The sequence below is a fragment of the Sturnira hondurensis genome, unplaced genomic scaffold, assembly GCF_014824575.4.
Source record: "Sturnira hondurensis isolate 20B ecotype Veracruz unplaced genomic scaffold, ASM1482457v3 Scaffold0014854, whole genome shotgun sequence".
In the NCBI taxonomy this organism is placed as follows: Eukaryota; Metazoa; Chordata; class Mammalia; order Chiroptera; family Phyllostomidae; genus Sturnira; species Sturnira hondurensis.
In genome coordinates this window covers 1355872-1379955 of record NW_028087485.1, presented here as the reverse complement: position 1 = coordinate 1379955, position 24084 = coordinate 1355872, and the positions used below count along the sequence as shown (strand labels likewise).

The following is a 24084-nucleotide window of genomic DNA, read 5'->3' as shown; positions in this document are numbered from 1 at the left end:
ACAGCCAGCGAGCTGCCCCTCCGCAGCCCTGGGAGGTTTATGAAGCTCCCTGGAGCACCCGTGCTTCATCCCCTCCTTGGCAACACTCCCCGACCACAGAGCTCCAGGTGGTCTCTGCAGCCTCTGACCACTCACCTGCACCTGTCCTGCCACCAGTCATGGCCCCCTAGTGAGCACACGGCTTGCCACCAGATCACAGGTTCCTCGGGGGTGGGAGCCATGTCACATATGCCCTTGACCCTCCACAGCCTAGGGTGGTTGAATGCACTGGTGATTAGATGATCGCTAAACATTTCACGTGGTAAAGGTGTAAAGGCCATTAAGGATGGATATTCTCAGGCTGATTTATGCAAAAATTAAGTAACTTTTAGTTTTAAAAAACAGAATGCAAATCTGTTTTTTGGAATAATGAAGTCCACTTAGTTGGCTTTTTGACTAGACGGAATTAAGTGGTTGTTGTATTTTCACCTTTCATCTGTCAGCTCAAACTTCTCTTCCTGAATGGGTCGGGGTTGGGGGAACCTTTCCAGACCACCTGCCCCTCCCCCCACTTCTAGGACACCATGATTCTCCTGGGGCAAGCTCACATTTCTGCTCACGCAGCTCCTTTCACTTTCCCTGTCTTGCACAAATCTCAGTAAATTATACTTGTGTGATTATCTGAACGTCTGATGAATATCCTGCCTTAGTCCATTCAGGCTTCTATAGCAAAACTGGGTGGCTTGTCCACAACAAACATTTATTCTACACAATTCTGGAGGCTGGAAAGTCCAAGATCAAAGCGTCTGCAGATTCCGGGTCTGGTAAGGACCCACTGCTTGGTTCACACCTGGCCGTCTTCTCTCTAGGTCCTCACGTGGCACAAAAAATAAGGGAACTCTTTGGGCTCTTTTGTTAGGGCACTGATCCCCTTTGTAAGGGCTCCTCCCTCCTGACTTAATCACCTCCCAAAGGCCCCACAGCCAAATACCATCACATTGGGGATTGGGTTTCAACAATGAATTTGGGAGGGAACAAAATGATTCAGCCCATGGCAGATCGCTTTGAACCTACAGGTGCAGAAAAAGCACATGATAGAGGGTCCTATACCCTCTCTTCTTTTGTACCATTCGGAATTCACAGGACATAGCTAGATACTGTGACTTCTCAACTCCATGTTAATACTAGTCAGGAGTGTTTAGAGCATATTTTTATATCTACTCCTTAGCTGAATATTTCCTACCTAAATTCTACATTTCATGAAGCTGTTCTACAGAAAAGCCCAATTCCTGGGAGTCTCACAGGCTACCCCGCCACACACCAATTTAAGCCTTATACCCACCCATTTAAGTGGTTCTCAAATCTGATGAGCCCAGTACTTAGGGACTTCCATAAAAATGCTAGGCCCCAATGATTCAGACGCTACTCAATGAGACCAGGGCGAGGCCAGGAGTCGGTCCCTCAACCCGCACCCAGGTTATGCTGGGGTAGCCGCTTCAAAAACTCTGCCCCAATGTGTTTATAACCCTCTCCGGGTAGCTCGCCAACCACACCCGTGGTATCTCCGGATGTATCGTATCTACTGAGGCTCTCCTCACTTCTCACTAGAGGTTCTGGTACTTGTAAAGAGAATAAAGAGAAACAGAAAGTTCCAGAAGCTTCCAGGCATACCAGAATGGGTGTCACTGGTTCTCCAGTACATTGTAAATAGTCTTTCCTGGAGAGCAAGTGGGACCCCCCACACAGGCCTGTCAGGGCAGATGAGGGGACTCTGAGGGGGGTCTAGAGGGAAAAGCTGAGGGACAGTCCATGTGTACCAGAGATGGACACAGGAAGGCACCTCACAAATGCCACCCCCTTCACAAAGAATGGCTCCTCGAGTCCTCACTGCTGGCTTCAACGTGGACAAAGGCGTTGGGCTGTTGACCTCACCTGTGCCTTGGTTGGTCTTAGCAGCCAAGGAAGGTTCCAAAAGGAATCCTACTCCTGCCCTCTGGCTCTCACTGGGTGGACGTCGCCTCTCTAGGCACCATCAAAACCCCTTCTCGGATTAAAGGAGAGAAAAAAAAATGACGAAGGCGGAGTCGATTCTTGCAGGACACTTTTCAAATCACAACCAGAATGTCACAAGTTCAAGCACATTCGTGGCAGGCAAACTTCACCGAGTGCAGCGTTCTCCCTTTCCACGGATGTCACCGTTAGGACAGGTTTCGGACACGCCCCAAGACCACACCAAAAACAGCCTGGTCTCTTCTGATGCCAAGGCAACCACACAAGGAGGACACGTGTCGCCCAAACTTCCAATTCCATATATGTACCACCTTCACTATTTTCTTTCCTATAGTTTTAATACATCTATTCCATTCTCTTAATAATTTTTTATGGTTGTTCAGTTATAGTTATCCTCATTTCACCCCTCCTGTTTCCCCTCTTCCCCTTCTTTCCCTCCCCTTCCCCCCTCCCCTCTGGTCACTGTTTCTTAATGTTTTTTTAAAAGATCATTTTTATGAAGTACAATTCTTTAAAAAGGCAAATGCCACCACCATAAATCGAAACGTCAGTGCCACTTCCCCTATAGAGAGCCAGTAGAAATAAAGACTAAATAGTGTTGTTGAGTGTGAGCTTTGATACCATTGCCTGACCAAGGCCCTGGGCGAGAAAGCTGTTCTCTCTCTGCTATGAAGACCTTCTGTTTCATGAAATCAGAGACATTTAAGAAACAGAGGATTGGATAAAGGAGATGTGGTACATATACGCAGTGGGACAGTACTCAGCCACGGAAAAGACCAAATGCAGCCATTTTCAATATTTCCATTTCTCCGTGGACCTTGAGAACATTATGCTAAGTAAAATAAGTCGTTCAAAAAAGCTAAGAACCATATGATTTCACTTACATGTGGGATATAAAACTGGAACTCAGAGACACAGACAGACAACAGTATGGTGTTTATGGGGGTGGCGGGGGCAGGGAAGGATGAAGGGGCCAAATATTTGGTGACAGAAGATGATTTGACATTGGGGGGTGGGCACACAGTGCAACATACAGATCACGTGTCATAGAAATGTACCCTTGAAACCTATATGGTCTCATTAACCAATGTCACCTCAACAAATTTAATTTAAAAGGAAAAGACAACATATTTTTTTCATTGTGTGAGAGATGCTTTGTTCAAGAAACACAAAAACCAATTTCTTCTTCTCCAACTAAAAAACACATCAGAGTGATCACTTCACAAGGTGTATAAATATTTAATCACTATGTTGTACACTTGAAACATATAATATTGTATGTCAACTATAATTTGAAAATAAATTTACAATTTTTTACATATAAAAATAATAATCTAAAAAACGATTTCCTCCTTTCCACACTTAAAAAGACATCAGGGTGATCATTTTGCAAGTTATATAAATGTCTAATCACTATCTATATACCTGAAACTAATATATGTCAACTCATTGAAAAATAAATTTAAAACATTTGAAAATATTTTTAAAAAGACATTGATTGAAATCAAGCCTTAGTGACCTGGATGTAATATTTTGGAAATAAAAAACTATACTTAGTACATCACTTGATGACAAACATGTCATTCATTCAGTCAGTCAACAAATATTACTGAATGCCCACTATAAGCTCAGCTTTTTCCCAGGCCTGCCACGAACCTCCTGCCCCATTGACACCCACATTCCAGTGCAGGGAGACAGGTGATGAACAGACAAACCATATTTTACTTGGACTATATACAAATACATATAGATACACACACAGATGCACATATACACCGCTGTACATAGCAGAGGGTGTCAAGGACGACCTCTCTGATGAGTGACATTTGAGAGGAGACCCAGAGCAAGTGGGGGAGAACATCAGGCACGTACCCAGACAAAAATCTTGCCAGACAAAAGGAACAGTAAGTACAGAGTCCCTGAGGGTGTTTGGTGCTTGGTCTGTTTAAGATCGATTAAGCGGGCCAGTGTAGCTCAGCAGAGCCAGCTGGGGCAGAAAACATCGGGAGATGAGGTCACAGAGGGAAAGGAGGGAGGAGCCTTGAAGGTCAAAGCAAGGTCTTTGGATTTCGCTCTGAAAGGCTAACATTCTTTGGAAAAGTGACAGAACATGACTCTTTAAAAGGATCACCCTGGCCACTGCGCTGAGGATAAACTGCAGGGCGAAGCGGAGGCAGACACAGAGAAACTCGACAAAATGATGAATCTGGGCAAGTCAGGATGGGGGCTCGGTGGGGGCAGGGTGATTTTCTCAGGGTCAGTGATAAGTGTACCTACTATGAGGCTGACAAGATTTGCTGGTGGATTATTTGTAGGGTGGGAGAAACAAGGAGGGGTTAAGAATGATTTAGGGATTTTTTTAGCCCTAGCAACTGGAAAAACAGTCCTGATAACTGCTCAGATTAGAAGACAGCAGGAGAAGTTAAGGGGCGGGGCTGGTGCTAGCCACCAGGAGTCTGGTTTGAAATGCCCACTGAAGACGCAGGAAAGGCCTCTGAACGTACCAGTCTGGATGTCCGGGGAGAGTGACAGATCTGGCAACTGTCAGGTACAGGTGGTACCGAGCCACAAGCCTGGATGAGGTCACTAGAGAGTGGATGTAGAGAGAGATGAGGTCTCGGTGTGGGGCACTTGGAGGGTCCAGGGTCAGAAAATGGAAAAAAACAAAACAAACCCCAGCAATATGACTGGGTAAAAAAAACGCTCACTTTGGTGCTTGCCAAAGACTCAGCCGTCCTCCCTCCTCTATGGGGTAAACGCTCCCATAACCTTTGCTGTGCAAATCTTTTTTGCAGAAAGTCTGTTCTTTGTTGATCAAGTTAGGTGAACTTCAACATCTGCTTTCTTAGGGAGTAAGCTTTCACGGACTTGAACTCAGAGTGGTCAAGTGCTTTTGTCCAAAGAACCAACTGACAAGCTAGCCGGCCCTAGCTTTACGGATGCTGGCTGAAGACACGAAACCCGTGGGTCAGATGCAAAAGAGTTTATCAATTGCAGCACGGCAGGCAGCATGAGCTTCCTATTTCTGCTTGTCGCCCGTGTCCCCCAAATACCCCCAGGGGGAAGAGAATTGGGTGTGGCTAGAGGCTGCCCTGGCCGTGGGTTTCTGACACAGCCGAGCTACCCCAAGCTTAGGAAACCTCAGTCTTTCATAATGAGCGGCAAGCAAACCTGTCCAACCTTTGCTCCAGAAATTGATATTTTCTTTGTAATGCTAGACAGCAAACAAATCAGCCCTCCGCTTTAGTGAAAAATATTATCTGTAGCTTCTAAGGCTGTTTGCTGTAAATCATCACAGCAAACAGCCTTATTTTGCCTTGTTCTGAAAAGATAATTCAGAACAAAAAAGTTACCAGCGCATCTGCTCACAAGAGATATACAGACAATTATCTCCCAACAAGAGCAGAATTTGTTAAGTGGTGCATTTTGGAGAATTTATGAGCTTTTATCCTGTTCCAGTTAGGAATTCAAAACCTTAACTATTAAAAAAATCAAAATTATATTTACTTGACTAGACAACACTTTAAGCTGGTACAAAAGTGAAAATATAAAGTATTCAGGATTACAAAAGATGGTATAAAGTGGGTTCCTCATTTGTGGCGAGAAAGGAGCACACTTCTATCGCACCTATTTTTTCTTGCATCCTGGTTACTTCTGCCTTTTTAACCAACTTTCAAATGACTAAGATTTTAAACAGGTATTAAAAGCTCAGCTCTTACGGGATACAAAAAACTACTTTTGCATGATTGGGGTTTTATTAGTTTCCTATTTCAGCCCCCACCCACATCTGCTTGGCCCAGGCAAGCCCAGATGACAAAGCTAAGGATCTGAATCAGCATAAAAATACCAAGTAGCAGCAATATTTAACCAAGAGCTGCCTGAGAAGAGGCCTCAGCGTGGTTCTCTCATCTGTCGTATCTGCCAGACAGACTTGTAGCTCCGTGATCAGTGATACATAGCTCTACTCACACTCTTTCTTTTCAGAAGATCGCATTTCTGTCTAGTTACAATCTGAGGACATATGTCATAGTGACAAGCTGTGCTCATCAAGCCTTGAAATGTGATTAGTCCAAATTAAGATGCGCTGTTAAGCTAGTATTAAAAAATGATAAAGAGTATCAAATATCCCAATAATTCTTATATTAATTGCACATTGAAAAATATTTTGGGTATATGGGGGTAAATGTGATGTATTATGAAAATGGATCTTTTTACAGTTTTAATATAGCTTCCAGAAAATTTAGAATTATACATGTGGCTCACATCATATTTCTATTGGACAACATGACTCTAGAATCTTGGGGGAAAAGGCATAAACTTGCTAGAATATAAGGCAGGAGGAGCTTAAACTCCTTTCTTTGGATTTTAAGGAAAAGGGGAGACCCCAGAAGGTTGGAGACACAAGACCACAGACATTGACCGATTCAGTATGAGAAAACCAAAATGTGTAAGAATAGATGGCATTTATTTTAGTAAGGTTGTGTTAAGTTAAAACCAGTTCCTACAGATAGCAAGTGCTCACAAAATAGGATGCAATTTATACGAAGATTCAACGTTTCAGAAACACATTGACATGAAACAAAGGATATGGCACAACTCTCCAACATAAATAACTTACATTTGACCCTTAAATTTAAACCAGAAGAGTAAAGGGCAAGGAAGCACCTACCCCACGGGGGTAAACAAACACCCTGATGTGCTGAGCAGGAACTGCCCAGACTCGGGACTAATGCTTTGCACTCTCAACTACAAATACAAAGTGCACAGTGGGCTGCAACCAACCACTGATTTTATTTACTTCCTACCGAATCTGCCTCTGGAGACATGCTTCAAGAAATGTATGAGCAAAAACTAAACCAAAATATAATGCTTGACTCCAAGTTAGATACACTGGTCCTAGCCAGAAAGTATTTGTCCTCTGACAAATACAGACCCAAGGGGCTATGATTCGGCACCTCCGGGCCCTACCTACGTCACGCACAGGACGGTGATGTGTATACGGAGCCGGCAAACCTCAGACCGGGTCAAATGAAATATCACATGGTCTCATCTTTTATTTTACAGAAGAGAACATGGAGCCACCGAGGGACAGGAAACGCACCTCAGGCCACAGAGCTGCTTCGCGGGGTGGCGGGACCCCAGCCACACGCGTCGCAGCACAGTCTGCACCCTGGGTGTGACTCTGGTGCTGCCTGAGCACCGACGTGGGGGTCTGAGAACTGGGGATTTTTCCTCCTTACTCAGGGGTTTCAGGAGGATTAAAGACCCTCTAGGATGCATGCCACAGGCTTTGGTCATCTTCATCACCCTCAGTGGGAGTGAGGCTCATGCCCCTCACCCCCTTGCGTCTTCTCACCCAAACTAAAGTGCTCTTTCTCCTGGAAAGCTGATGCTCAATGAAAGAAACAGCTGTGGACGTCCACCCCTCCTTTCTTCGTGTATTTGAGGGTCTCTAGGCAGCCCGGAGCCTACCCAACAGCTCCCCGCCATGGATGGGTGGCTGAAGATGGCAATGTGGATGGAGCCTTTGTGCCCCTTGAAACTTAAAATGAAACCTGGGTTCCAGGGACCAGGGTGGGTCCCATGTGCAGAGCACAGAGTGACGCTGTAGAGCAGTCTCATGGTCTTGTCCCTGTTCTCTCTCCTCCTACATCCTTTAGCCCTAACCTAAGCCACCCAGACATGCCCTCAGCTCATGACCTACTTCTCAAATAAGCACAAAGAACTACACTCTCTTTTCCCCCACTCAGCCTGGCCGTGGCTCCGTGCATGACAGGTCAGCATATTCCATATCAAGATCCCAACAGCCATAAGCCCCACAAGGGAAGCTTGGAAATCATGGAAATCAACCATGGAAATAATGGAAATCAACCTCCAACTGGTAGCTTCCTCCAAATGAGAGGGATTTTTCTGCTTGGAGACCTTCTAAGTGTTCTTGCTTAATTCTTATTTCTCAACACACCTGCACACGCACACACACACACACGCACACACACACACACAGGTGCATACCATGCTCTACAAGGCACCCCAACCTTACAAGTTTTCCAGCCCCTCCTATAAATAATAGCTGCTGGGACAAATTTACATTGTGGTAGGAGTCCCTCATTTCATAGGAAAAGACATAAAAAGTACAAAACACAGAACTGCATTTTCACTGCGCCTCTGCAACCGTCCCTTGTCCCAGGGTCAGCGACTTCAGTAAACACCCAAAGGCCTGTTAGCCAAGGTGTTGGGGTGACTTGGTTTCCCCCTGGAGTCTAATCCAATCCCTGCCTAGGGAAGTGATTCCTGGGCTTCTGAGCATGCTCAGTTAACATCTGGAGACTTGGTGTGGAGTCAGGGGGCGGGGCAGAACCCCAGGCAGGCTCTGATAGTGACATGCCACTAAGACAGGAAGGACGGTTCGATTCCCAGTCAGGGCACATGCTTGGGTTGCAGGCCAGTTTCCTGCAGGGGCCAGTTCCCCGCAGGGGATGCACGAGAGGCAACCATACAGTGATGTTTCTTTCCTCTCTCCTTCCCTTCCCCTCTAAAAAGATAAATAAATAAAATATTTTTTTAAAAAAGACAGGAAGGAGGCACCATACCTTTGCAGGTGAAACATTTGATGTGGAAATGTTTGGTCTGGACCCGCAGCACTTCGCCCTTGCATGGTTCCCCACACTTGTGGCAGTGAATGACAGGCTTCTCGGACGGGTGGTGAGGGTCCTGAGGGTGAGCCACTGGAAGGAAAAGGAAAGACCTATGTGAGCAGGAGGAAGTCCTACAAAAGAGGTCACCGTGCATGTGCATAAATATCCGCATAATTTTGGTGTTAAATGAGCCGCATATGAATTCCTAAGTACGCACGGAGCCCCTGTCCCCATGTTGTAACCACGAGGATGCACACCTTAAATAAGAAAGCTGTGGCTTTGACAGTCCCATAGGGAAAACACGGGACCCAGCAGGTCTGCCTTCCTCCCAAATTTCTCTAGGTCTATGTAACCAGGTCATTCAATATATGATCTTGTTCGGCCCAATGTTTTGTAATAGGTCTTTAAATTCACTCACTGTAAATTCCTTGAGGACAGGGACCATTTCTTACATTCATGTTTTTTTCTACCCATTTGTACTTTTCCGTCCTTCACCCAGCTCCTCAGAACGCAGCACAATGTTCACGCGCCAAAGGACTCAGTAATGTTTATTTATTTACTTAGTACATGCTGGCTAGCTTCTCATCTACTGAACCAGAGACAGCGCCAACGTTACTTTGCCAACTTGTTTAACCTTCTGGAGGCCTGTTATGAGATTCCTACTATGTGCACAGTTCCTGAGACACACATTGCAGGCAGCAGTTTAAAAAAAAATCAGTAACCACGTGGTCTTCTCCCAACCCCAGTTTCCTCTCCTGCAAAACAAAGGGGGCTGGGCCAGGTGATTTCGAAGGTCTTTGCAGGCCCTGAAATCACAGGATAGGGCTACTGAGACTGTCCTCTCAGTGCCCAGAGGGGAGGGCAGAGAATGCTGCTGTTGCTCTGTGGGGGAGGGGCGGGGGCCGATAAGATTTACAGCCTCCTCTTTACAAATGGCAGAGAGTCATCAGCAAGAGAACAACTGTGGCCTTAAACTAGCCTTGGGTCTTCATTCACCATGCGTTTCTCCAGACAGAGAAGGCAGAGGCCCTTTTTGCTACTAAGTTCCTTTTCTGATCTGAACTGTGTGCTATATAAAATGTTTTACATAAGTAGCCATGTGATTGTGATATGGGATAAGAACAATGAACCTAAAATGAATCAACTTCCACAAAGAACAAAGATGATTTTTTTTCTCACACAGTAAAACTGGATTGGACCAGGGGGAGATGTGGGCAGATATTCCTGAAACTCAATTTAGAAAAGCACCTATAGCCAGGAGCTCGTGTCCAGCGTAAGCATAATAGCTCATTGTTTCCCTCTGGCCACCGTCATGTTCTCATTCCATCTGGAAAGAGCTGGAACAAGACAGTCCAAATAATCCATTACCAGCTAACTTCTCAGAAACAAGGTTCTTCTTGTGAGATTGAGAGGAGGAACAGGTGTTGTTTCGGGTTGAACACCTGATCCAAATTCTCTGCGCTGGACCCCGGGAGTGTCCAGCAAAAGTACCAACCTTGCGTTACACCTGCATTTCCTTATCTACCCACTGGGGCCTCTCTTGGAAGCCTGCATTTACAACAGAAGCCGGTGTGATCTAAAGGAGTTAAGGAGAAACATCCTTTCAAGATCTCTAAACAACCATTGATTTTTAATGTTACCTGAACATTAACAAAAGTTTCTATTAACAATGTGTACTTCAAGTAGAGAACATGTGAGTTTCTATTTTAAGTTAATTCCTGCTTCTTCACAATTTACAATAACCAAGTGCTGGAAGCAACCTAAGTGCCCATCGGTAAATGAGTGGATCAAAAAACTATGGTACATTTACATAATGGAATACTACACAGCAGAGAGAAGGAAGGAGCTCTTACCCTTTGCAACAGCATGGATAAAACTGAAGAGTACTATGCCAAATGAAATAAGCCAGGTGATGAGAGACAAATGCCATATGCTCTCACCTTCAACTGGAACATAATCAACAAAAGAAAAAAGCAAGCAACATATAACCGGAGACATTGAAATTAAGAACAATCTAACAATAGCCAGAGGGGAGCAGGGAGGGAACGATGGGTGGAAGGTTTTCAGGAACTATTATAAAGGGCACATGGACAAAACCAAGGGGGAGGGGGGAAGCAAGGGAGGGAGGTGGGTTTGGTTGGGGTAGCGGGGAGAGGTGGGGAGAAAATGCAGACAACGGAAAATGAACAATAATAAAATAATTAAAAATAAATAAATAAAAATAAAAAGCAAAAAAGCCCCACATATTAACATTGTAGTTATCACCACAATAAATTTTTGCTATTTAAAAAAAAGTTAATTCCTGCTTCTTATAGGAATGGAGGAAACTAATATTTATTGATCATCTACTAAATACCAGGCATTGTATTAGGTGCTTACACAGAAGCTGTTTCATTACATCCTCTCTCTGCTCATCTCTCTCCCTTTCCTGTCCCACCTCCCATCTGCCTGTGAGGTGGGTAATATTATTCCCATTTGACAGATGAGAAAATAGAGCCTCAAAGAAAGTGAACAGCCTGCCCAAGTAACAGTAAACTCAAAGATCTACAGCCAGGTCTCTCTGACTCCCAAGTTCGTGCTCCTGCCATACTATATGACTAAATCAGAAAATTGTAAGTCAGGTGACGATTGTTATAAGTCAGGCAGTAATTTATTTAGCCGAGGTCAATCTCAAGTGCAGTTCTAAAAGCGGCAGTTAGGACTCAGCTTACCAAGTGTGTGCAACAGTCATGTAGCTGGCCATGGCACCTACGTGTAATCCTCAAGGTGGCTCTGCCTATCCCGGCAAACAGAGCCCGTGTGCCCACCACACAGGAAAACGCAGGCACCTCAGCCCCACCAAACGCAGTCGGGGATCTACTGTGTCAGTGAGTGAGTTCCTCAGGTGATTCTTAGGCATGCTAGACTTTTAATTCAGACAATATGGCTGAGCAAGTTACAGACAAGAGTGAGGGTGAGAGAGGAATCCATGAGACTGACCTCTCCAGAAACAACGCTGAACACAGCGGGACTCTCGATGACAAGGGAGACTGCATTTTTGGACAAGCAACAGCACTGCCGTTTCTCTCAACACTTTAATTTTTTATAGCTAAGCAAGCGGCCCATGCTGAGTAATGATGAGGGAAGGAAAATATCCTTTCACTTCTTGGCTCTTCCCTTTGTCTGAACGAAGGTGCCAGCGCTGCTGCTGGCACCAGCTGCAAAGGTCAGAACTGGGATCGGCATCTGCGTTTTGCAAGCATTTCCCTTTGGAAATACATATGACACTGTGAAGTCCTCCACTCCCAGAGATGAACTTTCGCTTTCACCCGGGGATGAGCAGAGACTCTGTCGTGTCCGCCTGCCTTTCCATCGTCCACCAGCCCAGGCAGACGCACATCAGAACACCCTGCCTGGGAGGAAACGGGCTGCACTTATCAGAGAATGACAGAGCCCAGAGGCCGGCAGAGACTTAGTGTTTATTTCATCCCAACTCAAATCGGTGTAGACAAAAGACTCTCTCTCCTTTTCGAAGATTAATAAACAGGTTGAATTTACACAACAGCCTTTGGCAGTTTGGTTCATACCAAAAGTATGTTCCTTGGCTCAATTCTACATTTTTGAAATATGCTGAGTCAGTTACAGTATCGCAATGACATTAATTCCATGCCCCTCTTACTTGCCAGCTGGCTCTATCACTCGTTTTTACTTAATCGCTCCATCTTTCAGAGCCTGGGTGGTCCCTGCTTATTCAACCAAGAAGGAAAATGAGGAGCAAAGAACTTACATTCCTTACCCAACGTTACTGGTGAGCGAGTGGCAGGGCCCTCAGGCCTCCTGGAGCTGGGGCAGACACGGGGAAAGCCCTCCATGGCTCCCCAGCGCATTGCTAACCCAACAGTAGTACAATGAGAAACCAGCAGTGTGGCTGCACGCTTCCTGAATAAGGAGGAAACAACGCGGGGAGACCCAGAAGTCTCCCTGAAAAGGCAAAGCAATCTCTTCACTGTACCTTAGCCAGTTCGCAGGGGCTCCACCTACTCAGACAAAACAGCCTCTGACAAGGCTGGGAAGTTTCACACCGTCTTTCACAGTCAAGCAAAGTGGCTACATCCCACCCGCCCTCCCGAAATCTGGTGCCCGACAGGAACCAAAGTTTCATGTTAGATGCATTACTTTTGAAATGCCTATTTGATATCTCAGGTGATGAGACTGGGGGAGTGAGACCATTAAGGAAATCCTCGGTGCCCCCAAGAGGAAGGTCACAGAGATTTGGCAGAGCCCTTCTTTCTGGTCCCGAACCAGCATCCGTCCTCTTGCCGGGGCTACTTCCATGGGATGCCAACCAATGGGGCTAGACCACAGGAACAGAACATCTGAGAAAGTGTTTGCATCTCCTCAGCAGGTGACTATCACAAACCCATGACTACTCAGTATGAATTACAACTTGCCCTGGGTTCCCTGAAATACTCAGAATCTCCCAGGTATCAAATTCCTCTTCCCAAGTGCCCTTCTCTCTCAATAGCAACTCGGCCCATCACTGGGCCTTTGAAACCACGCCCAAGCCATATCCGTGGTAGCTTTCAAAGCCCGTACCTCTGCATCACCTCGTTTGACTCTCGTGAGAGCTCTATGGGGATGGGAAGAACAGGGCCACCAACCTCCGTTTACAAGGGGGCAAACTGAGACTCAGAGGAACAGTGACTCATCCCAGGTGACATGGCCAAGAAGTCAGAGTTGACAGTAAACTAATGTGGTACTCGCCACACCCTAATCAGGGAAGCCTGGAACCTGGCAGTTTCATCTCCCACTAAACTCTACTCTCACACCCCTTGGTCATCCCTTCTCTCTTCACAGGAATCTAGCCCTCAGCTCCTTTTCCTCGGCCTGCTGAGTTTCCCACTCCCTGGCTCCTTCTTGTCCCCACCTGTTCAATGCAGGTGGCACCCAGTGACTTCTTTCCAAAGAGGACAGTATGGAAACTGGGGAAAGGTAACATTGTGCTGGACAAATCTGACAAGCACTACCTCAGCGAGGTGAATCAAGGTCAACTTCAACAGTGACAGTGACACTGACGACGAATACCTTTGATAGCATATAATGAACATTGGCTGTTTGCCTCTGGGATCTTTCTTCCGTAGAAATCTGTAACCGTAGTCTGATCATGAGAAAACTCCCACACTGAGGAACATCCTACAAAAACTGGACCAGTACTCTGCAAAATTACCAAGGTCATCAAAAACGAGGAGGAGAGTCCTCTCACCACAGTCAAGAGGAGCCTAAGATGGCATGATGAGTACACGTAATGTGGTGCCCTGGAAGGAGTCCCAGGACGAAAAAGGGCATCCGATAAAACTAAGGAAGTATGAATAAAGTATGGACTGGATAATACAAATAACACAAATAACACCCCCCTTTTTATTACAAACTCTTATTACAAAATAAAAACAAGCATGTACTTCTGTAACATAACCATCTCACACTCGAGCATACCATGTGACACTGTAGGTGAAATGTTCAAATTAAAACTATAAATTATTACACCCGTATTATTCCCCTACCAACTACACTCGAGCAGGCCTTACTTATACCAGACCCTGTATATCAATATTGGGTCATAAATGATAAAAAGGAGTATTATGTCACTGTATGCTGTTACTAGGATGGGAATTTGGTTGTTAGGTATAATGCATACAAACTGCACTATCGTTTCAAATATATTCTATAAATCTAAAACTATTCTAAAAATAAACTGTGTTAACATGAAAACAATAACGCGGATTTTCTGGTAACTCTCCCAAGCCCAGTACATTGAGTCTGAGGTTCCCTGTCTAGCCCCAGGGACTTCAGTAACATGCCCCCCCACCCCCACCCCTCCCAGTGTTTAGACATCTAAGAGGAACTGCACTTGCTGAGTGTTTACCATGGTGCTAAGTGGTGTTCAACTCAGGCTGTCCCGCCCCAGTGAAAGCACACTCACACACTCTACTGTTCACTTGTGTCATATGCAAATCCTTCCATGGTTGGACCTTCTGACCACTCCCCAGTCTGTGACCTCCATTTCCCCAGGTTCTTCACCCTTTCCCCACCCCACGGCCTCGCTTGGAATGGCCTCCCCTCTCCTCATCTGTCCAAATCCAAACCTGACTCCCAGGGCCCAGCCCCGGGGCCTGGCTCTGCCCTGAAGCATTCACTGTGGCTTCTATTGATCCAGTATTTCATTTTCCTGTAAATCCTTCAGCACTAAATACCTGTACTGTCACTTAGCACTTCATTTCCTCTTGTTCTGGTGTTTACTTTGCTTTTGTCTCACAATGCATCAATCCTGGCCTTACAAAACTGCAAGCTCAATGGTCAATTCCTCCAAATTCCTGGAATACTTCTGATTCACATATCAAATACATTGTATTGTCACCTCTGTACTTCTCGGTTCAATGTGTGGGCCAAGGAAAATACAGTTACCACCCAATACTGCTACTCAGGCATCTCCCACATGACGCTGAACTGAAGATATCTTGATGAATAACTCCATTGTATCACTATAACAGGTAAAACCTGTTGAACATTTATTACATTGCAGGCACTGTGGTCACTAATTCAGACCTGCAGTCATAGATAATCCTCACAAACACCTTAAGGGGGTGCTGTCTTATTATTCCTGTACCACAGGGGAGGCCCCGAAGACTAAGCTGAATAGCTTGCTCAAGATCACACAGTTAAGAAGTCACCTGACCTCAGAGGCCATGCTCTGGAGCCCTGAGTAGGGGATTTCTACAGGAAAGTTGTGTCCAGCCCAGACGGAAACCAAGCTGGTGCAATGCGCTGACTCGATTCTGGTGACCCCAGCTCAGAAGTGGTGAGCACTCAGCTGCATCACAGTCCCAAAGGTAACACCTGCCACTAAATAAGCAGATGGGAAATAACAGTTCAAATCTCTGAAGAAATGATTCCCGGCTGCGGCATTTACGGGAAGGGCGATACGGCAAGGAAAGGCAGCCCTCCGTGAAGAGGGCCCTTCTTGCCAGGAGCAGAGGCCTGGTCTGGATTTGCAATCACAGAACGATGTATTCTCCTGGGAGTCTGTGTGTCAGGCTTCATTACCTAGAACGTTTCCTATGCTCCTGCCCCACCCGTTCCCACTCGATTGTGAATGAGCCCCGGAGACGTGTGCGCCCCACTCCCACTGCTCCTCTCCACCCCCCACGGCCTCTCTTTGTGCTAGAATGGCACTAGTTTGGGGCTTAGGAAATGAGAAACTCAAGAGCTTAAATAAATGCATAGCGTGCTTAATTTGCAGTTTACCTAAAAAGTCCATTTCCTGCTGTGGCAAGTGGTAGTTCCTAGAAGCTACACACTGCTACCCAGGCATTAGTTGTCCAACACGCTTCTTCTGTGTAATTGGCTTCCATGATCTAATTTTCTTAGACCACGTCCGTTTGGTAGGCAGAATTACCATTGGGCATGAAGCATGGGGCTGCCTTGGTGCAAACACTCACAGCAGGTGGGCATAGGTCGGCTCTGTCATAGCTCCCCACCACCTGTGGCTGTCCACTTGTACAATGTCCTGAGGCTCGCTCTGCCTCTTCTGAGACAACTCAATAGGTCCTCCCTATTCCTCTAAATATAAAAGACGCTGTCAGCCATCAGTCAGCTGGGATCCTGATTATAGAAACAGCCCAGGCTCAAATCCAGTTAATCTGATTCTCCCAAAGCACAGAGGTGCTAGGGTTACAATAATTCGGACTGAAATGTCTTCCTTGGTAATCACGTGACGCATTTGCCCTGATAGGTTACACCTGCCTTCTCTACATAAAGGTTACTTTCAGAAAGGGATTTAAATTCTACATGGTGCCTCCTCCTCCTTCTTCTAAAAGAGTGACTCCTTAGCCACACCTGGAGGCTGGGATGCCGTCTCAAGGTGCGGCCGCTCTCTGATGGCACTTGCTAATGAACCTCCCCTTCCCTTTCTCTGACCTCCCCTTGACTCTCTCTGACAACACTTACTAATTGGGCTTTGGAGTACAGTCATTTGTACAATGTCCCACCTCTCCTCCAAAACCGTAATTAGAAAGGATCTTGGATTAGGAGTTAGGAGACTAGATTCCTGGCCCTGCCTCCCCTGACACGTGTTCCCACCCGCCTGAGACGGTAGAGACGCTAACAATACAGGTTCTACTGCACAGGGTGGATGTGGAGACAACGCCAGGTCATTTCCTCCTGGGGGCCTGGACAGCCCCAGCCTGGCACGCAGATGCCCAGGTCAGCTGAATGTCAGCAAAGACTGTGGCTAACCTGTATGAGCAGGAATTTCTGAGGGATGACAAAATCCCTTCTGCAATTTGATATCGCTTTGTAAGGTCGCCCAGGGATCTCAAATTGTCCCTGCACAGCAGTTTCATCTAGAAATGGATCGAGTCAGACGGCGGGGCAGTGGCTTCAGTCTGGATCCTGCTGACAGAGTACCACACCTTTAGGGACTGCTCAGGAGCCACCTTTGTCCCGGCTCCAAGAGTTGGAAGGACTGTGGTCCCAGTGGAGCCGTTTATGCAAATGCAAGTCAAGAGACAGGGTCACGGTTAAAGTCCTAGAGGAGAACATTGGCAGGAAAATCTCAGATATTTCATGCAGCAACATTTTTACTGATATGTTCCCTAGAGCAAGGGACATACAGGAAAGAATAAACAAATGGGATCTCATCAAAATTAAAAGCTTCTGTACAACTAAAGAAAACAGTATTAAAATAAAAAGAGAACCAACTGTATGGGAAAACATATTTGCCAATGATACCTCAGACAAAGGTTTGATCTTCAAAATATACAAGGAACTTATGTGACTCCACTCTAAGAAGACAAGCAACCCAATTAGAAAGTGGGCAAAGGACTTGAACAGACACTTCTCCAAGGAGGACATACAGATTATCCAGAGACACATGAAAAGATGCTCAATATCGCTAGCTATCAGAGAGATGCAAATTAAAACCACAGTGAGATACCACTTTACACCAGTCTGAATGGCCATCATAAACAAAGCAAGAAACAACAAGTGTTGGAGAGGTTGTGGAGAAAAGGGGACCCTAGTGCACTGTTGGTGGGGTTGCAGACTTTGACCCAGCAATTCCACTGCTGGTATTATAGCCTAAGAACCCTGAAACACCAATCCAAAAGAACCTATGCACCCCAATGTTCATAGCAGCACAATTTACAATAGCCAAGAGTTGGAAGCAGCCTAGGTGCCCATCAGTAAATGAATGGATCCAAAAACTATGGTACATTTACACAATGGAATTCTATGCAGCAGAAAGAAAGGAGCTCCTACCCTTTGCAGCAGCATGAATGGAACTGGAAAGCATTATGCTGAGTGAAATAAGCCAGGCGGTGAAAGACAAATACCGTATGATCTCACCTTTAATAGGAACCTAAACAACAAAACAAACAAGCAAGCAAAATAAAGCCAAAGACACTGAAATAGAGAACAGGGGGACAGTGACCAGAGGGAAGAGGAGAGAGAATTTCAGGGGAAAGAGGAGAAGGATTAATAGAAACTAGTATAAAGGATGCATGGACAAAAACTAAGGTGAGGGGGGCGGGAAATGAGAAGGAGGTAGGGAGCACTGGGGGGTGGGCTGGGATGGGGGTAAAAGACAGAAAACTGTACTTCAACAACAATTAAATAAATATTTTTTTTAAAAAGAGAGGCAGCGTCACAGTCTATCAGGGCCCTGTGACGGGAGTTAGCCCAGGCGTGGTGCCACCTTTGCCCGCTGCTCCTGATTCCTCACTAACACACGAACTCCTCCCACGAAGGTGTCTATTTGTTTTTCACCAACATTTCTCTACCCCAACAAATGCCCTCATTATCATTTCATCTCTGCTCCTCTGTTGGGAAAGAGCCCATAAAAAGACAAATAAGAACCCTGAAAGACACCATCAGACCCAGCTCCCATCTCCTGTGGGAGTTTTCACAAACACAGCTCGCCCAGAGCTGCGTCAACACCAGTGTGAGCACCAGAGATGTGCCAGAAACTTGGAAGCAGGAACTGCCTGTACGTGCTCCCTCGCCAAGCAGGGTGGGAGGGAGGGTTTACGGGACAGTTAGGAAGAAGGCAGGGAGTCTGTGTTTTCAAACACTGTAGGCTTTGGACCCATTTGTTCAATCCCTTTGCCACACAGCATTCAGAATGACCTTTTCAGGACACAATTCAAGTAGATCATGTCACAAGGTCAGCCCTCCAAGTGGCTCTCACCTCACTATCCAAGATGTCCTACTGTGGCCACAGAGCCCATCCACGGCTGCAGGCTCTCCTCGCACCCTCTCCATATGGCTCCCGAGCTCCAGTTCCTGCTGCTTCAGGGTCTCCTCACACGCCCTTCTCCCAGAAGGCTGTCTCCCAGTTCTTTGCAAGGCTGGGCCCTTCTCCTTCCAGTCACGCCCTGAACCACCATACTTCCTGCCTCCCCACCTTCCTCTCTATCTACTCTATACTCGTATCACCATCTCAACATCCTAGGTTCTCCGCCACAGGCTCACTGCATCATAGTCCCAGGGTCTGGCACAGCTTCTGATACAAGGTCTGTGCTCCACAAATGTGTTCAATAGGTTCACTTATTTGCTATTACCTTGGTTTTCAGTCCCTCTCCCATGGCAGCATCCTTTGGGTGACATTGAAAGTTGGTTGAATACCTTGGGTTCACCAACAGGAGCTGCAAACAGGTAATTTTGATGATGGCAATAAACTCCACTAATGATAGAAGATAAAGGGGTTGCTTAAGTTTCTGACCCAGAAGCAAAAACAAAAACAAAAACTGAAGGGATGAGCTTACAGATGGGTCCATCTCAAATCAACCCTGGCTCAACCTCTCTGAATGAGAACCATGCAGCGAAATACAATTTCCAGCTGTGGGAGGAGTCGGGTGGTGCTAGAGCCTTGGAAAAGCCACACCTGGTGTCCCCAGAGCACGGCATGATGACACGCTGCCGCAGAGTGGGTAGACTCTCCAGTCAAAATCCCAACCACACCTCACTTCCACTCTCGAACACTTGAAAACAACCATTCTTAAAAGGGCCACATGCTACTCCACCAAATCATTAACAGACATCTCATTCCATTCCACAACATAAAGATCAACTAGAGTCATCAGCTCACTTGCCAAGGGGATGTGGGCACCCAGAACCCAGGGGGCAGCCTTCCTTGGGTTCTATCACAGGACAGCAGGAGTCACTGGCCACAGAAGCTGCTCCCGTGGTCCTGAAGTAGCGTGGCATGACAAAGCTTTATAAAGTCTTGCTTTGCTTGAGGTAAGCTGCAAAGAGACTGCCTAGCAGAAATGGTGGCCTTCCCTGGTTCCTCAGCTCACCTATCCCAGCCCTAATTTACTTGCCTGGGTCCTGAAACTAATCTGATCACTGCAGGTCAATGAACATGCTGCCCTGATTTTACTCAGCCAAGAGGAATAATAATAGTAGCAGCAAGAACAAACAATTACTGAGTGCTTGCTATGTGCCAGGCATTGTTTTAAAAGCTTTACATGTATTGATTGATTTAGTTTTCACAACAGTCCTATGAAATTGGTATATTAATGTCCTTAGTTTCTGGTGAGGACGTTGAGACACAGGGAGGTTTAGTGATTTGGCCAAGGTCCCATAATTAGCATTCAGTAGAGCTAGGATTTGAACCCAGGCAGTTGGGTTACAGATCTCCCATGCATAAACACAACTTGTTTTTCAGGCAAGAGTAGAAAATCCCAAAGGCTTAAGGGCTAATTTTAAAAAGCCACCAAGGCAAAGGGGTTAACAATTGTACCATGAGCAACAAATGAGGAAGAGATGGAAAATTTCAGGCTTCACAAGTTCAAGGCTCTGAATCTCTCTGCTGAAAATCCTCATGACAGGCTGTCTGACACTGTCATCAGTCACAACTTTAATGCTTCTCACCACCTTTATCTGAGTCTTGCTGTCTCCACAAAGAATCATCAGCTGTCCCCTTGGCTCTGGGCTGTGTGCCCACCCACCCTACTACTCAAATAAATTCTACCGACCAACTGACCTTCAGTTAACATTTATTGAGCACCTACTGTATGGCAGGAGCCACCCTGGAAGGCTTTACACATATTATCTCATTGAAAGTAATCCTGACAATAAAGATATGAAGAACATATGGTTTTTCTCCTATGTGTTTTATTTTTATCGAACTTTAATAATTTTGATAAATTCATTTCTTTTATCAAAGAAATGAATGGCTTGACAGTTTTAGTGTCCTGAAGATGCTCTTCCATTGTTCTCTGGCCACCATTGCTTCTGATGATAAGTCATTTGTATTCTTGTTCCCCTGCATGTAATGCCTTTTTTCTCTCATACGATTTTCTCTTTACTTTTATTTTTTAAATAATCTGATTATGATGTGCCTAGGTGTGGTTTTATTTGCATTAATATTCTTAAATCTATAAATTAAAGTCTTTTGAGTCACATATTTTTCCACTCCAATTAACCATGTTAAACTTTTTTGCTATTGCCCCACAGATATTAAGGCTCTATTCATTTAAAAATATTTTTTCTGTTCTTCAAATTGAATAATTTCTGCTGATCTGTGTTCAAGTTCACTGATGATTTCTTTGTCATCTCTAGTCTTCTGTTAAGTTCCCAGTAATTTTTTTCATCTTAGATATTTCATCTCATATATCATTTCTATAATTTCCTGATGGCTCTTTTTCTACAATTTCAGTTCTGTAACTTCAAATGATTCAATTTCTTGGCTTAGATTTCCTATTTGTTAGCTCATTCTGGTCATGTTTCCTTTCCATTTTTGAACACAGTTATACTAGTCATTTTAAAATCCATGTCTGATCATTCCAACATCTGGGTTATGCAAGAGTCAACCTTTAAGAATTGCCTTTTCTCTTTAGTAAGGTTTGCATTTTCCTGTTTTTTTTTCCATGTGTCTCATAATTTGGAATTGTATTCTGTGAGTGATATATTGTAACTATATATACTGTATATTGTACTATATTATAAAAACTCTGGATTTTCTTTAAAAGTTTTAAATAGGCTTATATGCATAAAAAGCAAATATGCTTATAATGCATGATTCCAATTGCCTGCCCCTCATTCCCTATCCCAATAGGCAGGTGTGTTCAACTTTTGGTGTTTTTTTCAGTCTTCTAGCTGCATTTCTGAACACCACATGCAACCCAGCCATTACCTTCAAACACTGCCCTTACTAATATGGCTGCACTGTACTCTTCGGTCACTGCGGTCAGTGTTGCACTTCGCAGATGTTGTTACTGTTCTACTGTCCTATTATAGTCCATCCTAGGGGTACAGTCCCTCTCCTGTCCAATGTTCTTCCCCTCCTCCCAGATTAAACATTTCCTTTTCTCCCACTTGCCTAGTTTCTGAGGGACAAACCATTTTTTATTGCAGATCTATCAATAATTTTTTTCAATGCTTAAACTTATTAGATAATTTATCAAACCTCCCCACCTGGGGAGAAAAGTAGGCGTTCTCAGTTCTGTTTTCACTGAAGAACAGAACTGAATCTCCCATCGGGTAAGAGCTTGGCTTTCTGTCCTCTGGGAAGGGACAGAGATGTGGTTCATCCGATACCAACCCCAGCTCCAGGCAGCTCACTGCCTCTGGGCAAGGATATGCAGGCGACATTGCACAACCCCACAGTGCTGCTCCCCTGCACAAGGTGCCTGGGAGGGAGACCATCCCCAGGCCCTGTCATCAGAGGACTTCCCATCTTGTCTGCCAACACTGACCCTGGTCATCTTGCACCATACCGGTCCCCCACCCCCAATAGCACTGTATCTGCTACTTGCTGCCGTAGCAAGCTGCCACTCTGTCTGGCCTTGTTGCTTCACTCATGTTTAGTAGCTGGCTTGTTTGCCTACTTAATATGTAAGCCCACCATATTAGTACTGCCTCCTTGTGGTCTCATGGTTTCCATGCTGGCACAGCCCTTCCCAAGGGGGTCTCTCATCATGGCAACTCCTTCCAATGGCAAGAAGCCCCTCTCGGGCTCTGTTTTCGAAAGCCCGAGCTCTTTCCGAGTCCTGCTGCATGTAGCAAGGGCGCTTCTGCCTCGAGACAGAGACGGTGGCAGGCGTGCCCTGAAGCCAAAGGATGGCCATGCCTCTCCTACTGCACTGGAGGTTGGTGTCACAGCCCACCTCTGACATTCCCGAGGGAGTGGTGGCCTCTCTCCAAAGCCCCCACATTTTAATATTGCTGGAAATGCTCTGCTATGTTAAAAACAAAAGCTGTAAGCACATAAAGTCTAACAGATGGAGGTGAGGAGCTGTTGCACTAATGACAGTGAGGTGGTATGTGACAGACTGTCCAGGCCTCGAACCTGTCCTTCTCTCCTGAGCTTTGGTGCAAAAGCAAGGGGACCAGGTGAGCACCGTGTCTGCAAGTAGTGATGCAGATCACAGGGAAAAGTCCTTCCACATGAAAAAGTAGGTCCAGAAGTGCCACACTGAGAACTGCGGAGGCCTGAGTGGGGGTTCTCTCAGGACTTTCTGCTGAACTTCAACCAAGCAGCTTTTTACTCTGAACTTGGCAGCTAGGTCGGTTCTTAGCTGTATCCAGCACCCAAAAAGACGACACCAAATTCTGGCCAACTTCTGTTGAGGATGAAGTCATAAATACCAAATTTTTGAAATTATTTTGTTAAAACTTCTCCAGTTGCAAGTGAAGAAACCCAACTCAGCCTACTGTGCCTAGTGAGCATCATTATGAGTGTGTACAGGATGGAGATATAGCTGCTCAGCGTGGGACCTTATTCTGTTTTCATCCAGTAAAACTCAGTGTAGAAGCTGTAAACCAATGGTCTCCAAACTTCAGGTCTTACTTAACTCCCTGCAACATGAAGTGAGATCCATGATCACGACTGGCATGATTGGAAAAAACAGAGTAGAATGTAGCAAGGAGTAAAGATCGGTATCGTTCCCTGTGGCTTCTATTTCAGCCATTTACATGCACACGTGCACCAGCTGTGAGCCTGGTTGAGTGGAAACATGTTTGCACTGTGGGCAGGTTTGGCGAGCACTGTGTGAAGCCCCAGACCACATCTGGAAGAGGCCTTTTGGCGGACTCCTGCCCACAAACATGTTTTGTTTGGCCGACACAAAGATTATTTTTGAAGAGAAAGTTGAATCATTTGTTAACATTTAATCACCTGGAGATTTACATACAAATCCCTATTTCCAGTAGCTCTTAGAAACTGGGAGATCTGGCCTGCTGGCCTGCGTCCCTCTGTGGGACCAAGTTGGAGAGACACAGGGGCTTTCCCCATAGGGGGAGCCATGCCATCCAGTGTGCCCCAATTTCTACACATTCAGGCCACCCGCCTAGTTCTTGGAGGCCTCTGCAGGGACAGCTTTGAGTACTAACCATCTGCAACCCACCCTGACCCTGGGAGCCCTCTGCTTACCCTTCCTGAGGTCCACTGCTGGGCGAAGCAACTAACACCAGCCCCTGC

General features: G+C 45.6%; 1 protein-coding gene across 26 annotated transcripts in view; it reads right to left on the bottom strand.

The window, feature by feature from the left end:
* ABLIM1 (actin binding LIM protein 1) overlaps positions 1–24084 on the bottom strand; it is a 265125-nt gene that overhangs the window by 124968 nt on the left and 116073 nt on the right. For all 26 annotated transcript variants that reach the window (XM_037063857.1, XM_037063852.1, XM_037063836.1 and 23 more), the window contains exon 2: positions 8580–8714. In XM_037063857.1, the coding sequence (XP_036919752.1) occupies positions 8580–8714 (135 nt within the window). The remainder of the gene's footprint in view (positions 1–8579; positions 8715–24084) is intronic.